The 19,602-nt window shown below is 45.7% G+C and overlaps 1 protein-coding gene across 6 annotated transcripts in view; it reads right to left on the reverse strand.

Annotated features, from left to right (window-relative positions):
• MAPKBP1 (mitogen-activated protein kinase binding protein 1) overlaps positions 1–19,488 on the reverse strand; it is a 103,109-nt gene extending 83,621 nt beyond the window's left edge. For 5 of the 6 annotated variants that reach the window (XM_032111253.1, XM_032111255.1, XM_032111256.1 and 2 more), the window contains exons 1-2: positions 19,381–19,488; positions 18,212–18,549 (exon numbers count right to left, since the gene is read on the reverse strand). In XM_032111253.1, coding sequence (XP_031967144.1) covers positions 18,212–18,328 — 117 coding nt within the window. In that variant the 5' untranslated portion in view covers positions 18,329–18,549; positions 19,381–19,488. The remainder of the gene's footprint in view (positions 1–18,211; positions 18,550–19,380) is intronic. The other variant, XM_032111252.1, reaches the window with a different exon arrangement.
• Between the last annotated feature and the right edge of the window lie 114 nt (positions 19,489–19,602).

The raw sequence follows: 19,602 nt of genomic DNA on the forward strand, positions 1-19,602 counted from the left end.
CACTTTGCAAATGTGCATTACTTTTTCATAAGGAAAGAGAGCAGACAATATACCAGGCTTTACCAGGGTATGCTTTTGCCCTCCCACATAGGCAATTTGTCTGGTGATTTCTTTTCTTTGTAGTAGAAGATGGAGCCAATTCACCTTTCCCTGCATCAAGAACTACCTATACAAGGATTAGGTACAAATGCGAACTTGCAACACTCCCCTAGTCTGTCCAAACAGTGGAGATCAATGGAAGCAACTTCTGACTTTCTGGCAGTCTTACATATGGGTCTCCTCCAAATCCATGCACAGGGGCCTGAATATAGGAAAAGAAAGTGCTTCAGTGAGGACAAATACCAAAAAAAAAAAAAAAAAAAAAAAGCCAATACAACTCCCTTGGGCAGAGTTTCAGTTACTCATATAAGGGTTTGAAATCAAGCAGGAACAAACAGTTCTCTTAGTGTAAGGGTCACTGTTCATCATCATTAATCACCACTTCCCAGATAGGAAAGGCTCCTTCCCCTCTGTTTTGCCCAGGCTTTAGCACTCACAAGAAGCAAGAAACAAGAATAAGAAAAAGAGCCAAACAGCAATGTGGGCACAGGCTGGCAAGGCTGCTCCCTCTGTGGCTCTGCTGAAGTCCCTCCTCTTGGTCCCAATCCTGAGCTGAGCTTGCTCCTAAATGCAAATAGGCAACGGTTAAAAGTCCATAGCTCCTCGGGCATACACTCCAAGGAAACCATGGCAGAACCACATAATTCTTGACTCTGGAGAAGTCAAACACAGGGGCCATAACACGGCACTTCTAACACTGATACCGTCATGGCAAGGAGCTCTATCCTAAATCACCTCCTGTTGAACTCTATAAACAATGCGTACATTCAAACTAAACTTGGACACAGAGAAGACAGACTGAAAGAGAGGGAGCAGAAAGCCTTCCCCACAGTTAACCCTGCTGAGGGGAACCACAGAAGAAAGCCACATCTCAGCACTTCAAGAAAAGCATCATGTTACAATCTCCTTCCCCTTAATTTCTTCTCTGGGGCTTATTTTTGGTATAAACGGATCTGTGAACTGTTTGACAAGGCTCGGGGGAGAATTTAGTGGCTGATCTTGAGTCCAAGAGTAGAAACACACAGAGCTGTGCAGGATGAAGAAAAGCCTTTTGATCAGCCTGGCTGAGGCAACACACATAATTCATTTGTGATTTCTTTATTCACCCATGACCCCATGCCAAATCAATTAATTTTTATCCTTCACCAGTGATTTACACAGCCATTCTGTCCTAAAAGTCTTCGACTGCCAGACGTCATCCCTACCTACCCAGCCCGCGTCGTCATGAAGGCAACTATGCGTTCTAGAAGGCACAGCTGTAGGAAGTCTTGAAGAAACTGGAAGTACTGTCTTACAGAGACTCTCTGTATATAAAAGGCCCACCTGTTCATGCCCAGATTCCTTACACAGAGCAGGTATCTGTCCCTGCCACAGGAGGTCAGAGAGCTGACCTCCCCTGACACCTGAAGGATCTTACCTGTAACACCTGAACCGTTCCAGGACTAGACACCTTGTCCTCCCATGCATGCATCTCCCTAAGATTTCAGTGATGTTATGGGGGAAAGTACATACTTGCATCCTCAGGGAATGAGAAAATGGTTTTGTTGTGAGCTGATTTAAATTACGTTAAAAAATTACATATCAGCAATTTAAGATGGGAATAAATACAACAGGAAGGACAGAGTAAGCATGAAGCATTTATCACACAGACAACATCCCTATGGAAGGAGGCAGGAGGTAAAGAGATTAGTATTCCATCTCTCCCTGAACATGGTCTGAGCTATTTGTTATTTGTTTCACAGTACTTGCAAGAAGTCCCAACAAATGCAAAACCCTCCTGTACTTACAGCAGGCAGCAACGTGTACTCTCGTACAGCTGGCAATCTACAACCAAGTATAAGAGGACTGGCTGGCAATACCACACAAACACTGAGGGTAAATGTCTTGAACATGCAACAAATTAGCAACAGATCTGGGAATAATCTCACTCCTTCCCAAATTCCAGCAGCTATCTACTGTGTAGACTATGCTGCACCGTTGCAGTACCTCACTCCTGCTTGAGACCAAGGACAGTATTTTTAAAGAATGCTTAAAAATTAATCAAAAGAAAACATGAGAGATTTCTTTATTTTGCCTGAGCCAATCAGTATATACAGAAGGAGACATTCAAGCTCCCTGCCCGCCCCCCACCAACACTCACTGCCTAGCTCTAGGCAATCCCTTCCTGCACTCTTCTCTGCCCTCTGCCCCAAAGAATAAGCTTCTTACAGAACAGCCTCTATCAGCATCTTGCCCTTCATGCATCCTGGAATTAAGAAGCTCTTCACATCTGTCCACCAACATGCATATTGAGCAACCAAGAGATTTGTCCTGTCAGCCAGAAAGGACACCACATCCCCCAGGGGAAGTGATACATAGGAACATGGGCCAAAGACTGAGAAAGCAAGCTGAAGAGAACAGCACAAGCATCGTCTCCTCAACAACTCTGCTGCCACTTCCTCCTGTTCCAGTACAGGGGAAAGCCCTTCACTGTACTGATGGTGATCCCATCACTGCCCCTGCTGCTCAGTCACCACCACAGAAAACTCCAGCAAACCTGTATGTGCTCACTCAAGTACCACTGAGCCATCTTTCTGCTGCAAAGATGCAAAATTGTACTCCAGGAGAATCAATCTTTATCCACAGTCACAGCAGATGCAGAATTCAGTTTAGTCTTTTCCAAACAGTCAAAATTTCTTACAAGTTTTATGACCTACACCCAGCATCCCAAAGACCTGAATACTCTTCCTGTAAGTCAGCATCAAGAAACACCATCAATCCTCTCACTTTTGCACACACACAGGAAACCACCACTAAACAATAAACCACACAGAGACAAAAGGTTATAAAGGTAACTACAACGCAATCCTAAACAAACTCATTAAGTTGTTCATTCAACTCACTTTCCTTCTTCACTTACTCTGCCCTTAAATCACTTCTTCCTGTGATTTTTCCCAAGCACCTTTTCAGTTTCTTTTCCTGAAGGAAACAAAATCTGTAAATGAGGGGTACAGCAGTCCAACATAAGCTGACATATTTGAGTAGCTGTTAAAGGTGACTTAACAGAAAAAAGAAAAAAGGAGTAGGCGGCCATCTAAGTCCCTTAAAACCCTAAAAGAGAGGGAGTAGCACTGGAAAAGAAGTCTCCTCTAGTTTGCATTTAGGCTCAGGAGCATGGGTAACTGGTAGAATTACCAAACGTTAGAGCTGAGGAAGTGAAACCATACCCAGAAGAAATAATTTTTATCCACAGACTTTAAAAACACTTGTTTTTGTTACCATGTGGTTTCTGCCATATTTCAAGAAAGCAAACCTTTGCAATAACCACCATTTCTTGTTGAGAAATTCAGAAAGCCCTAGATCCAGGCACACAACCAACTCTTGTTGCTTCGACACTTCACAAAGCACTGCTGCTTTTACATGTTTAGTTCTTAGCAAAAATCCCTGTTGTAAAAAGCAGAATGCAAAAGCAGAAATTATGGAACTCCAGTCTTCAGCAGAGAGCCAACACTCCCAATTTCCTGGTAAATAGCTTTAGACACATTCACTTACTCAGAAGCATTTAGCAGAACTTGTCTGGATAAGAAATACCTTTGAGTGACACATGTAGTTCAGAAATAGCTGAACTACAGTCCTAAGTACATTTCTGCAGTTAAAACGAGGAAGATAATAACACTTGAAGAGCAAAGCAGCACAAGAGAGAACATCCCTGTTGACTGACATTTGTGCTGAACCACTGTGCTCACCCTGCTCAAATTGTATTTTTCTCCAGCAAAAAGAGAGCTATAAAGCTTCTATGCAGCTTGTGTCCACTCCCTGCTGCAGTGCACTGGCAGACAGGTAGTGGGCAACTGCTGGATACAAGTTTTACTGTCACCCCTGCACCAGAACTACCTCCTGCATGAAGCCAGGCTGCAATTCCCATCATGAACCAGAGAAGAGGTGTTGGATGAAACGGAGCTGATGGCCTGTCAGAGTTGAAAGAACACAGCTGATGATTTGGACTCTTTAAAAAAAAAAATGCAGAAAGAAATGACTGTAGAGAATTGTTCATGGAGCACTGAACCCCGGAAATGTTCCCACATGTACGCAGTCTTGTCTCTCCTCTTCTAATTGCATCAGTGTGTTTAAGAAAAGACATTACTTCCACCTGCAAACTTTGCTGCAGATTGATACCTGCAATAGAGCATTTGGGAGACAATATTGTGTAAGGATCTATTTAAAAATTAGCAAAGTCAAAACAAGTACTTAGAGTTTAAAGATGGAATTAACCCACAAGCAAAGACTGAAACTGGCTGCTCAGTGCTTATCAGCACTTTCTGCTTTTTCTACAGAGGTCACTTCCTACATTCCCCTCAGGTGAGATACAAATCTGTTAGTGACAGAAAGGACCACAAAAATTGGCACAAGCTGTCACAGCAGCTGAATTGACCAAGCAAATACTAGCACTAAACAATCTCAACAAAGAACCAGAGAGCTACTTCTAAATTGCAAGAGTTATATTTACAAGTACTGCCTGGGAGAAGTCCTGAGCACACTCCCCATAGTTTAAAAGGTGATAGCAGCATCCCAATGCACCTGTGAAACCACAAATGATGCCACTTCAAAATACTGCTCCCTCCAATGTGTAACAACATGATGATCAAGGCAGCTCCACAAGTACCCAGACTATCTGTCTAATAGTTTGAGGAGGAAAACATCTGACAATTCAAGCAAACTCAGCAGCAGTTCTGGAGTCAAAAAAACTAAGATTGTCACAGACCAAACTCTGTGGCGCTGGGCCACCAGGTTGCTGCGAACTGAATCCTATGGAATTTCTCACAGGTATTCCACCACAAGAGAAAAGAGCTGAGATCTTCAAGCACGAAGCCAATGCTCCAGACCCAAGTACCTATGCTCTTCCCTGAAGGCATGCTGTATGGCATTTTGTTGTTGCTTTCAGCCACCTTCCACAGCCTTTTCCACTGCAGATAGAGTATCTGGGAAGTCTTCTTGAATCAGCTGTAAGGAAGGGAAGCCCTGGGTCTACCACTTTCTTCTATTTATACCAACAACATTACTGCAAGAGTTCAAATATATTTTATATATAGCTCTGTGGCTTATTTCCAGGCAGAAGTAACTCAATGCTGGTGTACATATGTTTAGACCACAGCAATTGGAAACAATGTCCCATAAACTCTGTTAACTGCTGCTCCACTGTAACCAGAACAGGCTCTACAACTGCAGAAACACAAGCCATGATAGGAAAAAAAAATTTTAAAGTTATCCACCCACAAGATAAGTAAGCCAGTTGCCACCTGCACAGCACTGACAGACTTCCACTGTAGCCCCAACAGATTTATAGCTGTAAGTTAACAGCCAGCTCTTGTCACATCAAGATATAGTGCCTGACTGCCAAGAGACCACATGGAGGTGACCAGGGTGTGGGCCAGCATAAGGGCAGACATCTAATACATAGAGCATCTGCCAGTATCCGCTTGCATTTTGTAAACTTAAGAGTGGGCGAACAGAAGATAGTTAGATTTGCACAGCTCTATTTGCAAACCATGTACTGAAAATATCAGCAGTGCTACCATATTTCAATGAGTCTGATTTGAATCCAGAACCCGTAAGCTCACACACTGAAAAGGAACAAGAATGGAAAGGAGTACAGCCCTGGCCCAACACCCAAAGGGTACTTAGATCAGCACTGCCTGCAGGGACCTCAGTGACAAGCAGATGAGGAAGACACTTGCTAGAAACCTCTCAGGTTACTGATCCCAGTGCTGAGCCTAGGCTTTAACACGGCCTCAGGTGAGCCAAGCTTCAAACAGCAGCCCACATGTAGACAAGCACCAGGTGATAATTACCATGCCTTTCATCAGCTTATCCCTCTCACAGGCTTCTAACACGACCCTGTCAGTCTTCCCAATACACATAAAAACAACCTTTCATCACATTTTTCTCTGTGACAGCTGAATACCGGTAGGGTGGAGGGGGAACAGATATGTGATTAACACATTTTTTAAAAAAGCTTGCCTTTCTTATGCCTGAACCCAATGGGACTGAACTTTAAAGAGGAGGGAAGCATAATCAACACTTCAGAAGTATCTAAAAATGCATGACACTTTTGGTTATGGGAAGTGGAAAAGTTAATGACCACCATCTCAGGTCTCTGAAGAGACAGGCGTCTCTTCTCCTGGGATATAAATAACCTAGCTTTATTCCTGCATAAACCTGTTTGTAACTTCAGGGATGGAACTGCCCTTCCTGAACATGCCAGGTCAGCATCTTGCTTGGATCAGAGAAGGCTCCGTCACTCTGTCAGGAAGCTTCTAGATGGGGAGAAAAAGGGAAACCAATTTCAGGGATGATGATAGGGGTATAAAATAAAAATGGAATTTCTCCGGTTAACTGTTTATTTGGGGAATCTGAATGAGGGAAAGTTAAACAGTCTCTGTTCCAGGCTTCACAGGACTGGTTAGCAACACGTTCAGGAAATATGGATTATTGGACAAAGCACAGCTGAGCTGGTCAAAACACCATGATGAAGACAACTGCATGATATACATATAAGGCATGCACACAGATACAGTTATGTGCATTAAATGAATCATCACACATAGACTCTGATCTTGCAATTGGCCACAGAGGCACTTATCTTTACATCCTTTGGGTGAAATTAACTACTCATACTTCCTCACCACACAAAATTAAGCTGAAGCGCCCACAGGAGTGGTGCCAGAGTTTGCATTCAGTTTTCTTTTAAACTTTTCAAGGTCATCACAACTCTAAAAATGCTACTAAGAGTTGTGTAACACTGTGTACATTACAGCTGTAACACAATACCACTGTCACTTTATAAGCAGGGGAAAAGAGCAGCCTGTAAGTTACTGTACTAACAGGCACACTAAGAAAAGTAACATACACTCAACCAGAACACAATATGTTCTTCCTATTAAACACACACACACAGAAAAATAGAAACATAATCATACCATCATCCAACCAGGCCTCAGCATTTAAGTACGCTCTACAAGGCAAAACCCTGCTTGGCAGCTGTTTACAGTACTTTCCTTTCTGGGGACCTGAGAAAAGCATCCAAATGAAATCACAGTAGAGAGTGGGAGAGCAGGACACGGGACAAAACGCAGGCAGCAGACCTGGAAGTAAATTCCTCTTTCAGAGAGATGGCCGCAATGCATAGGCGGCATTCCCTCTGCTGGCCAGAGACAAGACCCTCTCCCCAGCAAGGGAAACCACCCACTTTGACATTTTATGATGGATTTTGTTTCTAAGCCTTTCCTTCTGTCCTAACTGCTTCTGCAGCTACAGAGATTGCTAATGATTTATGGTTCTGCCATCTCCTCAGCATGAGAGCTCCACAACTCAACTAATCCCAAATGCTACACAAGTATGTTTCAGGCCCACAACTCCGTTCCCAACAACCCACGGCAGGAATACCAGCTCGTCTCTGTCTAGACAGTTACAGTACTCTTTACACAGCCTCCTTCTCTCCTCAGCTAAGGCTGCCAGCTAAGGAGGGCTGGGTTGCTCCTCCCAGTACAACAGGCCCTAAGTGCCAGAAAAAACCAGGAGCAGAAAGAAAGAGATTCTGTTGCTTGCCAGCAAACCTTTAGGCAGTAGGTGATGAGTGTTCCCAATTGTTTTAAACCTCTGGAACATACTGACAGCAAAACTAAATGCCTTATTGCAACAAGCGCTCTTCTTTTCCCAGGGGAACATCACATGTCTGTCCACAGTGAGCAGTATTTCTCAACCCCTGGTAACCTCAGAGATCCCCAGGTGCCCTGTAAAACACTTGTCTTTCACCAAAGAGGCAGATTTTTCCAAACTAATGAGACAATTCAGTTTCCTTGGCAGAAATGCAAAGCCAGAAGCTGCCCAGTGCATCATATCCTCTACCACGGAGGGCAACGTTACTACCCAGGGCAACCTGGTGGTCTTACCCAGCCTTGCTGGTCAGCCTGGAACTTTGGTCACCAGAGTTCCACCATGAAGGTCCAGGCACTGTATGGGACAATGCAGACTCTGAGCATATTATAGAGGGTTTGTCTAGACTGGGAGCTTGGTTGTCTCCTTTTCCCAAACGTGTGTTTAAGTGAAGCTTTGTAGGCTTACCAAGGGCCACAGGCCCCAGGCAATGCAGGGCCCTCCCTAGGCACCGGGTACCCACAGAGCCAGAGGCAGGGTCACAGTGCCCCTTCCCAAGCACACCACAGCATGTCCACAGCCACAGGAGGCTGCAGCACCTGGAAGAAGCCGGGACAGAAGCCATGAAGTTGCCAGCAAGCAGGCAGGCCAGGCCATGCAATTGCAACCCAAGTGCTGTGCGGCCCACTGGCTCTTGCCCCAGATCCAGCAGGCTGTATAGAAGGTCATTAAGCAGCCCCCTGGCCATTTTATTAACAGCTGTGTTTACACAATGACACTCCTGGGCAGAGACATTCATTCCAAGGGCCTGGAGCAGCTTCAACACACAGCAGAGATAGTCCAGGCACTGTATCTTCTCCCCCAGCACCACACTCATTTTTCCACTGATGGCTCCATCAAAAAAGTATTTTTTGCAGGTCTCAGACATCAAAAAGCTTATTTGCAGCCCTGCTACAGAAAATGGGCCAAGAACTTCACAAAGCAATGTCCATAAGCCACTCAAAACAGTGACACAGGAGACCTGCTCTTTCAGAAGTTACAGCCAAAAGAAGCAGCAGCAAGGAAGCTGAAGAAAGCTGCCTCTCACCCAGAGCACCTCATCCTCCCTCAGCACCAGTTTTTCACGCTGCTGATTGCATGCTAATACATCTCAACAGCTTAGCTTGGGAAGGCAGAGACAGGCAGCACAAACCACGGATTATCAGGGAGGAAGATTATCCTCCCACTGCAGAGGACAGTAGAATCCCAATTCCAGCCTCAAAAGCTGCTCAGGCTTCTAGAAACAGCTCCATTCATTGAGGCCTACCACACACTCATCAGAAATATTTGTTCATACATTTTATTAAGAACACTTTACGTCATCTTGTGCCCATTCCCCTCAACCACCACTCCCATAGCAGGGGTTGGAGCACAATCACTGGGCAAACACTCCCCAGCCAGCCCTCACAGTTTGGAAAAATACACAGAACCATTTCTGAAGCCTGTCTGACCATGATTCAGTCCAAGAAAACTAGATAAGTTCGGACACGATGGGCTTAAGCAAAAATAGCAGATCCCAAATTTGTCAGTTCCAGTTTACAGTTAGCAATGCTTTTGGACCCAGCTGCTCGAGAAGGATGACACCCGCGAAGCAGGTTTGAAACAACTGTGCACAGAACCACTATATCTAGTTCAAAACTGGGAGATAAGCCACACACAAGCCCAAGTTATGCAGCTGTTTTAAAGCCCAGGATGCTGGGACACTTTGCAGTAAGTGGAAAAGTATCCTGTCTGCTTTACATTGAAGGGAAAAAAGAGGCTCAGAGACTGAAGAGCAGAGCACAGAACCCAAAAATTTTAACTGCATTTTAAAAGAAAATTACACAGCTCTATTTCAAGGTTCACTCTACCTTCATACAGATCAGCAGCACAGAAGCACTGGTTAAGAGCATGAAAAACATCACTCTTAGCCCACACAAAGCTCTTGCAGAAAAGACTAGTACTAATGAAATATAACTGGCAGAAAGAAGTCATTTCACTGGTGTAGCCTGTTTCTCTGAGGGACAAGACTGTTCAAGAGACTCTTTTGATACTGTGTTACCATTAAGACAGCTTGTTTTTAGATCTCAGCTTGCAAATTATTTCTAGCACAGGCAAGTGCTTAGCCAAGTACACCCTGACACTCATGCCCCCTCAGGATACCTCCAACACCATCCCTATCCCCTCATGGTTCCAGTCACAGCATGGCCCTGGCCAAAGCACAGAGTACAGCAAGTTCTGAACACCAAGACCTGCCACCAAATAAGGAGGCAGGTCTTGCAGACACTCTTTTCACCCTCAGTCTTATTCAAAGTTTCAGCATCTCCAGTATCTAGACTGCATTAGGGACTGTGCAATGAACTCAAGCTCCTTTGGTGCAAAGCCTGGCCTGAGCAATGGTGCGCTTTTTTTTGCAAATGAAAGCATCCCTAGTACAAACAAGACTTCAAAGGCAAGCAGCCCCTTATGTGCTACTCAAAGGTGAGCGGCCAATTTCAAAGCCCTTGGGAGACCTCAAAGGCTACCACTGTTGAGCACAGGAGAGGTAGCTAACACTTCAATACTGGCACTTCAAACAGCTGCCCTATGCTGGGCCTGTCTGTCAATAGGGAAGGGTTTCTGAACAGGCAACACTGTTTTTCACAGTGCCTACTTGGGAGAAAAACAGGAGCAGAAAGCTTTACAAATCTGTATCCTTGAATCCATGGACACTGCCATAAAGTTGCTTTCTCCTTTCAGAAACCCCTCCATCTGCCTGCTCTCAAGACATTTGTTAATGTTATGACTCTCTACTATAGTGCAACCTCCAAAAATCTACTTTCTTCCACAGAAAGGAGTCTCTCTGGATCCATGATGGGGCAAATTTCAGACTAACTGTGCAAAATGTCAGGGAGATGCAGAAATTAAAGAAGCATCACAGTAAGGAAGGAATGTCATTGTTAAAATTTCATGAGGTAAGAAATCTCCTATTAGTTGTTACATCACATTAGCCATCTTGACCAAGTGTGAATTTTAACACTGTATTTGGGAGAACAAGCAGGTCTGATTTTATTTCTATTGACTTGGAAACTCTGAATACACCAGCAGTTCATAGTCTTCCACAGTACTACTTTCAATCAGTTTCCCCACAGTAACTAACAACAGTACTGGTCTCCTGGGACACTAGCAAATTTACAAGGCTTACTGGGGTTTCCACAGCTCTAATTCTTATGGTGCTTCATCTGCTTCAGCTCGTTGGAAAGCCATCATTACCAGCGCTACTGAAATCATTAGTGACAATAGGACCAAGTCAGCATTTACAACAGCACAGTTTGGGGACTTCTAAGCAAATAATCTTAAATGAACACAAGTCCCCCTCACATGGGAGAGGTGAGAAACATCCCTGGTAATCTGCGAGAGGTTGGGCTTTGTGACTAAGGCTAGGACTTGGCCTTAGAGGATCAAGATTCAATTTCTAGGTCTGCCTCAGACTTCCTATGTGAGTTTGGAACCATGTCTGTATAGAAAAAGCATGTTCCATTCCCTTCATATCTTTAGTGTTTTAAGCCTGAAGCTCCTCTGGACTAGGTCTACTTTATCCCTTCTGTCCAGTGCTCACCAAAGCAAGGCAGAGAGATGGGATGCTCCTGCAGTCTATGGTCATACAAATATGAGACACCTTCGCATCGGTATTTTTGAATACAGATCACACAGCACAGCTGATTTCAACAGCTGCAGGCCTCAGTTGCATTTTCCTTACACAACACACGAACATGCTCAGGGCAAGGCTAAGCAGCACTGTGGTGAAAGGAAATAGTAGGAGGGTTTTCTGAATTGCAGTAGCCAGCCTTTGGTGGGTACAGCCTCAGCAAAGCCCACAGGGTTTCAGGAACAGGGACCAGCCCACACCTGGAGCTGGGAACCAGAGCAGCGAGCGTGCCGCAACCCTGCTACGCACATACCAGAGCTCATAAACTTCCAGCTATGCGGAGGCAGGTACACCAGGCACAAACAGCAGCCTGAAGTAACTGAAACTGGGCTCGGTGATAGTTAATTATTCAGTCCTTAGCTGGGATCACTCAGCATTAATGTCAAGACTAAGCACTGTTTGAGTGCCATGTAAGCACCGCTCCTGGCACCAAACATCAAAACCTTTGAAAAAAGCCAAAGAGTAGCTAGTACACGTTGTTTGCTTTCACACTCACAGAGAAAATTGTGCCAAGGCTAATCAAGCAACTTCTCCCTACGACCTGATCAACAGGAAACAAAATATCTACTTCAATTTTCCAGGCCACCAAAATGCTGACCACCACTTTCTCAGCCAGAAATGGAGGTGGTGCCCTGTAGTTACTTTCCACTAGACACAGAGGACAGTAAAATAATATACAAGTCATTTTACAGGTGCTTGCAGATCCTTGATGATAGAAAATCAGATAGTGGCCCAGCCTGGTCTAACACCCAATCATCACTTCAACTGTTCTGCCCTTCTGAAACAAATGAGGTGATATACCACAGGTAGGGCCAAGCACGAAGCTAGTGAAACAGATGATATACTCTGAAGGAGGTCTCTTTCCACTGTGTCTGAGGATGTCTTTCTCCACCAGCCCCCTCAGCACCACACTGAACAACAGCTCTGACTAGCAAGCAGCAAATGTACCACCTGCAACACCTCTGACCAGCCCTGACCTCTGCCATCTTACTATCCCAGCCAGGTCTTTGGCAAATACTACACGCTTGATGGCCATGGGCAAAAGAGGGGCTGTGTGTGCAGAGGTCACCCAGCACAGCAGGGACAGCAGTGTAAAACGTGGTTACGAGCCTCTCCAGTCAGGTTAGTCAAGTCCTACATGCCCTCTCAGAGGACCCAGCTCATCTGAAGGAGGTGAAGAACAACATTCAAGGCAGAACCACAGCAGCTCTGAAAGGCTATCCAGGTAAGCAGTGTATGACCATCCACAGGAAGCAAGAACCATTTAAACCCACCCGGCAAATGACCGGGTTTGTGTTATTTATACTGACTTCACCCCAGCACATCATCATGCTTCCCCTGCCACAGAGATGTCTTCCTGCTATCTTTCACAGTAAAGACAGCACATAATTTAGGGATGGACAGAAGGATGGATCTTGCCAGTAATCTTGCCTCAAGATTGGCAAGAAGTATCACAGTGTTCTATAGATACAACTGCAGGCTGCAGGACCAAATATGTTGAATTGTTATATGCTTTTATATCCACCATACTTCAAGAACCAAAGTCAACTGGCTCTGCAGTCCACTGGCAGAAAAACTCTGGCTTTGATATTCTATGTGTATGTAAGTCACATTTAACACTCATGTTTAGACCAGGAGAGCTAGCCAGATCACCCTGTATTTTCAGGACAAAGCATATCATTCACAGAGTGAAGAATGGAAAAAGAAAACACTGTGTGTGAAACTATTAACAAACACAGAGTCATCTCGAGCACCACATATCTGAGGATGGAATAGGGGACACCAGAGCAACCCAGCAGGGAAGCATTCAACTTCTGAGCTATGACACTCTCAGTTGTTCCACTGACTCTACCTACAGATACAGACACACCACTGAAATGCAGGTCTGGCTGTGGAGAAGCCAACCAGCCTTTGTCCTCTACTTTAAGGGACACTGTTATAAGCCTGACCAGAGACAGACATGAAATCCCTTCTATCTCTGGACAGCAGGCCCTAAGCTGTTGAAGCAATTGGGTGTGTTTAGACTGAGCAGTGCAGAGCTGTGAGAGAGATCCCTAGCTATCAACTGGGGTCAAGCAGTATTCATGGATGCTGAAGTAGAACAGGCACAGCAGCAGACAGCCAGACCATTCCCTCAGCTGTGCCCCTGGCTGCCCTGTTTCCAGAGATGGTGGGCTGAGCACCGCTCAGACTGCAGTGGAACGAAGAGGATGAATGAGGCAATACTGCATTGAACAGCTCCTCAAAAGCACCGTCATTTTGTAGAAGACCCTTCCAAATCCTGCCAAAAGAAAAGCTTATGCCAGCATCAGACAGGCTGCTCTCTAACTCCCCCACAGAGTCAGGCTGCTCAGCCCCACACCCAGCTCCCTTGGGAACCCAGCAGGTTCTGCTGCTGCAGGACCAAGTTGTTCCCAAAGACTTACAAAGAATCCCACTCTGCAACAAGCCTCAGCTGCACCTGGAGTGATTTAATAAGAGGTGATAATTTTTGATGCATTTATATCAGTGAACCAAATTTGTGTGGTTTTTTGGTTCTGTTCCAGTTCAGGTTCAGCAATTCTCAGCTGATCCAGTTAAGACCGGCAGTGGTCTAACACTGATTCATGTTGGAAGCTATGATCTTTTCAAACAAAAAGGACTGTGTGCTGAAAGCAGGAAGCTACAGTCAGGACAGAAACATTCCTCCATTCTCCTGTGTCCAGGACAGCCTGTGGTCCTAGCTGAGCCCTCCAGCTTCTCAGGGGATTAAGCAGCTGGAGAACTTCATTGGGAATGACAAGACATGAGAGGTCTGAAGCTTCCATGGATGTGCTTTCCTCTTAAATCTGGGCAAGCTCACTGGCAAGACACAGAAGTACAGGTACTTGTTTCTACTGGCTGGCAGTAAGAACAGACCATGCCTCACCAAAGGAGGACAGGAAACCCTGTCCCACTAGGAGCAACTTAGTCAGGGCTCATTTTCAGAACAAAAGCTCTCAAGAAGGTTTTGCAGAGCCACGCAGTCCAACCCAACATCATGGGGCAGGAACAGGCACTCCAGCTGCACATGTCTGCGTGCTGCTTGGAGAGGGGGAGACCACAACACAACAGTTCCCTGCTGAGGAATTCAGGTTTTAGTCAAAGCACTCTTTTAAACAAGCAACTTGAAATATTTCTGGCTCAGAAAAAACAGGAGAGATCAAAGAAACAAGCAGCAAATTCCAAATGTGTTTCTTTGATTCACTGACTTCCCGTTTCAGGGAAAGCCTGTAGCAGGTTTTGTAGCAATTTGTTTCTACATTGACATTCACAATCTCATTTGACTTAGGATACACACCAACCCCCTAAAACAGGCACACCTACATCGATTGAAAAGAGGTTTATATTTACAAGTGTAGAGCTCAACAATATAAACAGCCCCTGCAAGAACTGTACTTCCTTAGGTACATTACTTCTGTGAGCAGGGTACTACAGCAACCAGGACATTTTAACAATGGGAGATGGGTCAGCCCTTAGTTTCCCGACTCTCCTGATAGTACTGCTCTGCAGGGTGATTCAAAGGCACTTAGTGCCCCGTTTTTAACCCCGTGTCTCTACTGGAATCACAAGCACGGTGACCAGATGCACGGCTGGATTTCTGGCAGGGCTAGTAATCCTCTAGAAATTGAATGCAGGCCAATCAACTTATCTGAGGAAATTTTAGCTTCCAACCGCCACACCAGTACATTACAAATCCCAACAGTCAACAAGCCTTAGACTTAAGTCACAGTACTCTAGGTCTATATTGGTTCAACACAAAAAACAGGGATCTGGAGAGCACAGCAAAAGTGGATTCAAGCCACGAACACCAGAAAACACACAAAAAAAGAAGTCTAAACACAAAACTAGTCAGGCAGCAACAAAAATCAGAACTCCCACAAAACAAAAGCTGTTTTCAAAAAGCAGCAACAAAACCAAACACTACATCCAATTGGTCAACAAGGTTTACTTAGAGCTCCCATTCCTTGCCCCCCTTTTTCTTTTTTTAATATCCATGATTAGCTATTGGCTCCTTAGTTTTGCTCCCATAGAGATCTCCTGGAGCTCTACAGTACAACCATGCATTAATTATAGCAAGAAATAAGTCCTAGTGGAAGTCACAAAACAAGTTCTCTCTTGTACAGATCCCAAGTAACACACTGCATGTCCTGCACAGCCATCATGCAAAATATCTCTACTTACCCACACTCCCCCTTCCACAGCAATGCACAAACAGGTCTCTACAGAGCCAGCCTCCCACAGCCTGCCCACGGCCAGCCCAGCACGATGCAGCTGCTTCGCTGAAAGGAGCCAATTTCACAGGCCTTCTCTTCAGCATGACAAACTGCCCAAGGGGTCTGTCCCTAACCACTGAGACAGCCTGGCAAGCCTCACATGCCCAAAGGGTTCTTTAGGAAAGAGCCAGGACACTTCCCACTGGAGGGAAAAAAAAAAAAAAATCACAGCTCATGGAAGTTTAGGCAGTGCCACTGAGGGTGCTTGTCCGTCTTAAACTGAGCACCTGGTTGCAATAAAAAACTTGAGGGACTCAGAGGACTGTTGAGGGCTGGTTCTTCACCTACATCTGCATATGCAAAGCACGATATCATCTTCCAGGGATTAATTTAAGGCAACAGTCCAGCTCCATCCTACATAACCAAGCAGTATTCAGTTGTGATGACCAACTTCATAGGCCCTTCCACTCTTCCACCTGACCAGTTTCATACAGCTCTTGGAGCAGTCATTTCTCAAAAAGTCCAAGAGACAAAGATGCCTGAAAGACTCCTTCCTGCAGGTCAAAAAAGACCCTTCAGGGGTGATGTGTATGACGCTCAGTGTTAGTCCCAGTGGCTTTTACACACACACCAAATAGCAGACTGAAATCTGTTTTCTGCTATTTTAGAAAAGTAGAGCTGCTTCTCACCTTGGAAAGCAGAGGAGCACACATGTAGCAGAGGGAGCATCTCCACAGACACCCAACATATGTCAGAACTTTGATAAAGAGCCCACTCCTTTTCACCTTTCCCACTCCAGCTGGCCCACTGATGGCAGACCCTAACTCATTTGAGCTAATTCAGAGCAGATCACTTTAGGAAACCAACACCTGTCCCTAACTCCTCATAATGTCAAACTGATTCTACCAGCAAACTCCCCATCAGTTCCTTTGCATCTCACTGATTAACGGCTCTTACTCATAAGATAGACAAAATCCAGCCCTGAAACCCTAATTCAGTGGTGAAGAATGAATCCACAATATCCCTCCCCAGGGGCTCAGACAGCCCTGGCTGCACACTGGGAGACAGCACAAAGGATAAAATGGAGCTCTCCCAAAAGGCACGTGTAAGGAAAGCAAAATGAAACATGTACCAGAGAATACCCAGGATACGTAGCAGCAGGTCACAGCCCAGAAAAGGAGTGTGCAGACCACAGAGCCAAAATCAAACGCTATCACATGTGGGGTACAAGTACTACTTCTTCCAGTAGAAGTCTCTGCAGAATACGGACCAACAAACTGCTCTTCAGCAACACCAACAAAGTACGTTTCACTGGCAGTCCACTGGCTGCATTAAATGCACGTACACGTACACAATGAGGTCAAGCACAAGCACCAAGGACTTTCCCCTAGACAACTTTAAGGAAGCCATGCAGGTTTTTCTCTTGCTTGGCAAGAGAAAAATACTGTGTTCCTTGGTATTAAAGAGCCATCTAAGGGAAACTCTGACCTGAATGAGAGTTCTGAGAACAGGATGTCATCCTGGGGAAAGACCATTTTTAGGTACAGTGTCATTTACTTCCCCTGAAGTTTTATATACGCTCTTCACTTCAAGAAATTTTGAAGCATTACTGTTTTGAGACCAAGGAATACACTTTTCAGACGTGTATTACATTATTTCTTATTTATTAGCAAGTCTTCTCAAAAGGGGAGGGATTAAGTTTTCTATTTGTGGAGACAGAGAGCTACACAAAGGCCGAGTGATTTGCCCAGGGTTAGAGGTGAATCAGTGGCAGGGACAGAACAAGGTGCCCTGACTCAGAGGCACCTGCTGTCAGCACAAGGCAATGCCACCCAGCTCTTGTGCTCCCTGAAGTCAGGTTTAAGTCATGCTCTCCTCATAGTCAATTCCCAGTGAGTGAGTGTCTGTCAGGAATTCTCCAAAACACCAAGAAGAATGATGGATTTTTCTGGTAGAACGAATTACACCCAACAGAAGACAACCCCAAGGAAAGATGGTCTGAGACACACAGATGAAAGCACATCCAGACCTATGGAACACAGACCCTATCTGTCTTGAACAGACACCTCTAAGACATGTTTCACAACTTTCATATCATCCTTCCCTTCTCCATAGGCTCACAGAACTCTGCTTTGCAGGGTGAGAACAATTGCTTACACAGAACAGGTGTTTCTGTATCCTCAGCTGCCGGTAATGCAGGTTAGCAGCTGGTAACATGGAGGAAGAGGCAGCACTGCATTTTTCCTGTCAGTCATCTGTAACAACTCCACACACCACAGTGTGGGAAATCCCAAAAAGCTTTCTGATACAGACTGGGTTCATATCACACAAGCAAAAAGAATGCTTCAGAAGAGGGGTACAGGCTTTAGGAAGGATCTGTAGCACAGCAAAGATCCCAACTAAAAGACAGACCAGTCATGCATCAGTTCCTCTGCATAATCCTACAGTTATACCACGTCTCCCAAAGCAGCATTATCAGTACAGATGGAAACTTAGACAACAAAGTTAAAGCATGCTGGCTGCACCACACAGCACTCACCTTGCTGCCTATATCTTCTCGCTTGTTCCCAGGCTTGCTTCTCCTCAGCTTAATGGAAGGCGAGCGAAGCAGATTTTTGATCCGACTTGTTATCGTAGACCCTTCGACTGACATCATCTCCAGGTGCCACGGAGGTATTCACCCCACACACAGACTGTGCCTGGGGAACGAGCCCAGGTTTGAGGCAGAAACACCACTGTGCTCAGCTTTGCTCCCACACATTCACATATCTCCCTCTGCTCGGGAACTCCACTCCTGTTACACTGCAAAGCTATTCACAGAGGCTGGCAGACTTTCCTTTTGCAGATTCCAGAGGATCAAATCAGCAGTAATCTAAACTGAAAGATGCATCGTGAGTCAATACGATATTCACAATAAATTCTAGCCTCATTCTTTGCAAGAAATGTAAACGCAAGAGCTTATAGTGATGCCTTAGGCAAGGCATAAATAGGCACGGACGCAGCATTATTATTTTCAGAGGTTTCCACACAAATTATCATCCATTTAATATCGATTAACACATCCACACCAATTCCCAAATCCAAAATTTAGATTTTGCACTTCAGTATCATCTTATGACAAAGAAAAAAATTGCCACCCCGTGTTTAGCTTCACACACATCCATTCCACCTTATGCTTCAGAGCCTGGAAAGCATAATGCTGTACTTGACTATTAAACGCTGAGTCGCAGAAGAACCCCGACAACACACACGAGGGAGTTTTTAACTCTCACTGATCTATCTCTGTTTTAAGTCCACACAATTACATAGTGTGTGATACCAGATAATAAAGGCATATGATGTTCCCACGTCCCCCCACCCTCTATTTACAAAGTGGATCAAGTAGGCACCTATAGCTGCTGCCAAGGATTACAGACCCCCGGCCAACACCTTCACCTTTCCCGAAGCGCCGCTGGTGGCCGGGGGAAAGCGGGATGCAGTCAGAGCCTGCAGTGAATTAACCTCCCGGCTTCTGTGCAAAATGGGGACGGGGGTAAGAAAGAGAGAGACAGAGAGAAGGGCAGAGAGAAGAGAGGAGAGAAAGAGAGAAACGTCCAAGCCAGCACAGCCAGCAGCCTCCTCCCTGCGGCGGCAGCACTGCGGGCGAGGGGCCGCGCCTCCTCCGCCCGCCCCAGCCCGCCGCGCCGCGCCGCGTTGAACCTCTCCTACCTGGCGCCCAGGAACGGCGATCTCGGCGCCCACGGCGCCCCGCAGCGCCTGCCCATGCAGCCGGCCTGCCCCGAGGAGGGGCCGCGGCGCGGGCCGCCCCCGCGGGCGGGGCGGGGGCTGTACCCTGGGCGGCGGCGGCAGGGAGGGGTGGCAGTGAGGGGGCGGCCCCGCAGTGCCAGGTGCCGGCCCCGCAGTGCCAGGTGCCGGCCCCGCAGTGCCAGG

The sequence above is a fragment of the Corvus moneduloides genome, chromosome 6, assembly GCF_009650955.1.
Source record: "Corvus moneduloides isolate bCorMon1 chromosome 6, bCorMon1.pri, whole genome shotgun sequence".
In the NCBI taxonomy this organism is placed as follows: Eukaryota; Metazoa; Chordata; class Aves; order Passeriformes; family Corvidae; genus Corvus; species Corvus moneduloides.